Source organism: Macrosteles quadrilineatus, unplaced genomic scaffold, assembly GCF_028750875.1.
Source record: "Macrosteles quadrilineatus isolate MER2022 unplaced genomic scaffold, UCM_ALF_1.0 Scaffold_28__1_contigs__length_1566739, whole genome shotgun sequence".
NCBI lineage: Eukaryota > Metazoa > Arthropoda > Insecta > Hemiptera > Cicadellidae > Macrosteles > Macrosteles quadrilineatus.
Genome location: NW_026542621.1, coordinates 557,724 through 564,172, shown reverse-complemented (window position 1 = coordinate 564,172; position 6,449 = coordinate 557,724). Strand labels below are relative to the sequence as shown.

General features: G+C 38.1%; 1 protein-coding gene across 1 annotated transcript; it reads left to right on the top strand.

Annotated features, from left to right (window-relative positions):
* Positions 1 to 639: 639 nt before the first annotated feature.
* On the top strand, positions 640 to 5,501 carry LOC129005650 (proteoglycan 4-like). Its single transcript, XM_054434609.1, has 2 exons — positions 640 to 783; positions 4,662 to 5,501. The coding sequence occupies exons 1-2, from the start codon at positions 640 to 642 to the stop codon at positions 5,499 to 5,501; spliced, it is 984 nt and encodes a 327-aa protein (XP_054290584.1).
* Positions 5,502 to 6,449: the final 948 nt, after the last annotated feature.

The following is a 6,449-nucleotide window of genomic DNA, read 5'->3' as shown; positions in this document are numbered from 1 at the left end:
GTTGACCCTAAAAACAAAAAAAATTGCAATTACGTTTGAAACCATTTTGTAAAGCTTAAAAAAAAAATTAGTATATTGAATTGTTACTATGCGCCTACTGGCTACATAGAAAATTGCAAAAATTGTAATTTTAAAATTCCCATGTTATTCTTAAGGATAATAAGTAAACTGATGTAGTTTGCCTGTTTATACTAAACTATTATCACAAAATAACACTTTTTTACTCTCCCCGTTGCAGCAAACCTAAGTACTCGTAAAAACTAATGCTAACAGGAAATTAATAAATAGGAAATAAATGTGATATTTTTAAGGAGATATTTTAATGTAAATCCATTCAGGCAAATGGAAATTCACTTATACTGCAGGTTTGCTGAGGCAGGGGTGTTCTTTTACGATAGGGAAATGCTTAATGCACCCAGGGTCTAAAGATGTTACTTTTACCCTCGTGTGTGGGACTCTCGCCCACTAAAAACCTATCGGTCCAGGCAATGGAAACCCTCTCGGAAACGCTATTTGCAATACTTCAAGAGGCCTTCATACGCCAGAGGTGGCATTTAAGCCACAATGTTCCATCGGGTTCAAATGCACTGATGCATCACAGCTGTTCGGTTCTCTTCACTTTTAGCATTCCCCTGGAGAATGCAGAAACAGGGTTCCACGATTCAGGGCTTGACAACATCAGTTGGACGAGTGAGTCCGGCGAAACCGGGCCAACAACCGTTTCGTGTTCCTTCTGAGTATTTCCCACCTCACACAGTGGCAAAAGGTATGCTGTACATAATCGTAATCTTACATTTACTTACATATTATGTCCACCTTTTAGTAACCGTACATATCTCATGAAAATGACTCGCTTTTTTCAATACTTGAATGACCAAGATCAATCAATTAAACAGCAGTCTCAAGACGTAAATTCAAATGTTTTATGGCGAGTTTTCAAAACCCAGTAAATTTTAATTTAATATGCATGGCTATAAATCAGTTGTACAGACACTTGTGTCGGAATAAAGTAGCAGTTTATTACTACAGTAGTAATCAAGTACTGTACCCTGTACCACATAGAATTTGAAGTTACTTTGACTTCAAATCAAGTAGGTAATTCTGAAAGTTTAACGTAAACTTAATGACATTTAACCATATTAAAGAAATCAAAACATGGTTTTATAAACTATAAGAGAACATTATAATTGGATGGACGACATAGAAAGTAACTATAATTTTTACGTGTTTAACAATTGGAATTATACAGCATTTCGTAACTCCCTACCAGCCTTTTAGGGAATTATTTCTGGCTTCATAAAACATTTAAACATCACATGAAAATTTTCTAATAGTCAATTCATTGGGCTGCCATTTGGTATTTTCAACAATTGCTTTTCTTCTCAATAATTATGATACTGAGAACTTTGAAACTTTGCATGAGTAATTATTGACTGACAACACCATTTAATGTGATATTTCAATTTGTTATGAACCCAGAAACAGTACATTCAAAGGTTGGCAGGGAGTTACAAAACACATAATTTAAAGTCGACTACAATTATGTTAAATGAGTCGTTATTAGTCATTGATGTGGTTTTAAATTATAAATAATACCCGAGTCCAACTAAAATTCATACAATATAACTTAATTAATCATAGTGTTGTGAGGTAAAGTTTAAAGTTTGTTACGGAATGAACAATACAACTGCATACAAACTAATAAATCAACATTCAACAAAGCAATGGAAACTTTCCATGGAGCAATCAGATTTGCTTGTACAGATGATGGCACTGCTTGCTGATAAACCAAACTTTACAGTTGTCTAAAATATTTTAAATGTATGATAAACATTGTAAAACGTAAAAAGATTTTGAATCGATGTTTTGTAAATATTCCTATAAAAGGTCATGAGCTTCACTATTCACAAATTGTTTATATTCTTTGATTGATTATTTTTATTTAGTGAATTTTCCTTATAGGGAATAAGCTATACTACATTATATACTACAACTATACTAGGTCCTCTGGCAGGACCTAGACCCAGGAGCGATTTACTTTTTCGTTTTGACGTCCCCAGAGTCCAAAATACACAATCCGTTCGAATTCATATTCCGGGTGTTGAAAAAGTCTGACAATGCCTTAATATTTTCTTATTTATTAACGCAAAGCAATGTAACTCTAGAATTACGTCCTCAATATAGTTTCTGACGTTTTAGTAATTTATACCACATTTTTTTCACTTTGGGGTGACATCCTGTGGAGGAAGTCTCAAATAATTTATGCTTACAGCATAGGTCGAAGTATACCTCATTTTACCGACTGATAAAGAACGATTCGTTTGGAAATATCAGCCTCTAACAGTTTGTTAACTTTTACGTAGCGGAGATCAAGAGACACAATTGAACGCTCAACCAATGGTTATGATAGTGTTTTAACAGCTGGAGTGCATAGGGAGGAAAATGTCTCTAATGGTCAATTTAGCTGTTGAAAAACGCGTGAATTAATAAAAAAAAAAAATAATAATACTAAGGCGTTGCCAGACTTTTTGAAAAACCCAGTATAACTTGTGTCCGGTAACTCGATAACTCGAGTACAAATCATCCGATGTTGATGCAATTTGGTACAAACGTGTAAACCTATGTATATTCGAACGAGTTCACGAACCAGCATGACCGGGCTATGGAAACAGGAGTTTTTAGGGGATTTAAGGAAAAATTTTTGATTTCCCATTTCTGACCCTCATCAAAATATAAAATTTAGCATTTTCTTTCAAAATAATTTTTTTGAGCTTAAAAAAATTATAATTTCATATATTTAAGCGTTGTTGTATGACTAACGATTACGGATAAAATAAAAAAAAAAACACGAAACGTAAAATTCCCATGTTATTCTTATGGAGAATAATTAAACTATTGCAGTTTGCTTGTTTATGGATATATTTTGATCGAGTTTGGCGTATTAGTTTCTTCCATACTAAGTTTTGAACATAAAAAAAATAAACTCTGCTTATTACATTCCCTGTATCAGCAAACCTAAGTGCTCATTAAAACTGATGTTGTTTAAATAGAAAATAAATCTAAACATTTTTAGGGAATATTTTATTAATTCAGTCAGTTGAATGAAAATCCGCCTAGCCTGCACGTTTGATGAGGCGGGGGTATATTATAAATACCCCCGCCGCAGCAAACCTGCCGACTAAGCGAATTTACATTTGTCTTAATTGATTTTCAATAAAATATATTTTAATAACATTAGGTTTAACGAGTACCTAGGTTTGCTGCTACAAGGAAACTAATAAAGTGTGTTTTTTTTTGTAAAATATTGATACCTTAGTACAAAATAAATAAATTTGATCAAAATACAAAATATATCCATAAACAAGCAAACTACAACATTTGACAATATTCTCCATAAGAATAACATGGGAATTTTAAATTTACAATTTTTTTTAATTTTCTCCGTTACTATTAACCGAAAAAAATACTTTTATATACTAAATTAATTGTTTTTTTTAAGCTCTTTATAAAAGGTCTAAAGAGAAATTGGGAAATTTTGTGTTTTGAGGGTCAAAAGTGAGAAAAACCTATTTTTACCCCATAAAACCCCCCGTAAAGCCCCGTTCCCACGGTCCGATCATGCTGGTTCGCGAACTCATTCAAGTTTATCCCGCTTTACACCTTTAAACCAAATTTCATCAAAATCGGACAAAAATTACTCAAGTTATCGCGTTCACGGACGTATATATATACATATATAAAAATTTGAACGAATGGTGTTTTTGGCCTCTGGGGACATCAAAATGAAAAAGTAAATCGGTCCCGGGTCTAGGTCTTACCGTGTCACCTACGGTAATAGCTACTTCCCTATAGGGAAATTCGCTAATAGTTTGAGATATTTCAATTGGTTGATAGATTACAATGTTTCAGCTGATGCAGATATTGGATAGTTTCAATGCGATCGTAACCGTCGCCAATAGACCAGATTAGACATGTAGTTCGAAATTGAATGATCGTAATTCTATTTATTTAAACAAATGTCCATTAGATCGATTAATTGGTAGTATAGGTGTTTGGTATACATAATGTTATGGAAACGATCTGGTCAAGTGGTTGAGCGTGGTGTTTTGGCAATTCAGGTCCCGGGTTCAAATCCCGTCAATCACCAGCGGCTTTAAGCTATGTGATAATGCCCCAACCCTCTAGCTAGGCCTAGCCTGAATGAATGTTTAAACGTGCTAGAGTCTAGCGTTTTAGAATGTTGAGGTAGGGACAAAAAATGTTTTGACGACAGTTTCGTTGCTTTCTTTTCGTTTTTATAGTAGAAAGTATCGCAGTTATGTTTATAAGTATGCCTAAAAGTAGGAAAGTTTTCACTATGATTTTTCGTTAAGATATACTTCAAGTTTAAATATTATAAAATAACCAAATATTATAAAAAGAATAGACACTTTATGGTAAAAGAGTAAACTGAAGTAACATGAATTTCGCTTGGTAACTGATGACAAGTATAGCCCCATGCCGTATCTTGTTTGCACAGTACAGTTTGTATGCGCAACACGCCATCACAACACGTTAACCTGACGATTTATTAATTTATATATCTTGATTGGATTTGTTTCACACCCTCAATCTACGTGTGGTGTTCCAACAAATTGTATTTATGTGTTTGTCTACACCAGTGGCATTATATTACGTTTTCGCATGGGACCGCACCAGCCCCTGGTCAAGTTACTACCTATCGTCGACCGCAGGGGATTGCCCCAGCCACTGGTCAAGTTACTACCTATCGTCGACCGCAGGGGACTGCCCCAGCCCCTGGTCAAGTTACTACCTACCATCGACCGCAGGGGATTGCCCCAGCCACTGGTCAAGTTACTACCTATCGTCGACCGCAGGGGACTGCCCCAGCCCCTGGTCAAGTTACTATCTACCGTCGACCGCAGGGGACTGCCCCAGCCACTTGTCTAGTTACTACCTACCGTCGACCGCAGGGGACTGCCCCAGCCCCTGGTCTAGTTACTACCTACCGTCGACCGCAGGGGACTGCCCCAGCCACTGGTCTAGTTACTACCTACCGTCGACCGCAGGGGACTGCCCCAGCCCCTGGTCAAGTTACTACCTACCGTCGACCGCAGGGGACTGCCCCAGCCACTGGTCATGTTACTACCTACCGTCAACCGCAGGGGACTGCCCCAGCCCCTGGTCAAGTTACTATCTACCGTCGACCGCAGGGGACTGCCCCAGCCACTTGTCTAGTTACTACCTACCGTCGACCGCAGGGGACTGCCCCAGCCCCTGGTCTAGTTACTACCTACCGTCGACCGCAGGGGACTGCCCCAGCCACTGGTCTAGTTACTACCTACCGTCGACCGCAGGGGACTGCCCCAGCCCCTGGTCAAGTTACTACCTACCGTCGACCGCAGGGGACTGCCCCAGCCACTGGTCAAGTTACTACCTACCGTCAACCGCAGGGGACTGCCCCAGCGACTGGTCAAGTTACTACCTACCGTCGACCGTAGGGGACTGCCCCAGCCACTGGTCTAGTTATACCTACCGTCGCCATTTTGTTAAATTAAAAATGTAAAACGAATAGGAATGTTACGGGAAATAAACCGACTAAGCTTAGAGAAGGAATTTAGATCTGATAGGAGGAACTGAGAAGGAATTGCTAGAAAAAACTTGTTGGTCAAAAAATCCATACTACCATTCTCAAATCTCAGTAATTGCTTACAGTTACCAATATTAATATTTTTCGTTCAAGGTATGTTTTCCTGTTATGGACTTCGTTTCGTTTCTTTTGTGCCGATAGAGCCAAAGCCCCTCGACTTCAGCCCGGTACCTATAATTAAACATACCCGGGCCCAATGGTGTAGGCTGGAGCATACGCACCAACCTTAGGCACACCATGGGCGGATGACTTTAGGTCATCAGGCTCACCGGCTGCCGAAGCAACCCTTCGGAAAGAGGGTCGCCCCTCAATCCTAACCAGGGATACCGGTTACTTGAAACATCGTAATTTTCGCAAACGCCCAAACTGAAGCATGTCCATGAGCGTACTACATAAAAATTAAGTAACAACTATGCGGGCCGGTTTTTATTCAACGAAAAAGCCAAGTAGATACTACGTTCCCTAACTGGCGAAGGATCTACTAGGGGTAGTATAAACTAGCATTTTACTCGCTTGCAAGTCGTAGTTTGTACTTGGAGCTAGTATCAACTAGAATGTTTATTCACCGAAAACCGAGTAAATACTTCTAAAAGAAGTACGTACCACCAAATCCTACAGTTTATTTACTTCACCGAGTGTTAATATTTGAGATGGAATCTGCAATAAATCATCAACACAATGGAAAATTTTATTGTCATAAGTGTATTATTATACGATGACCACTATTGCATAATACTATTACGATGGTATTATCATTATCTGCTATACTGTGTCATGGTATTATGCTCGCGTTACTAAG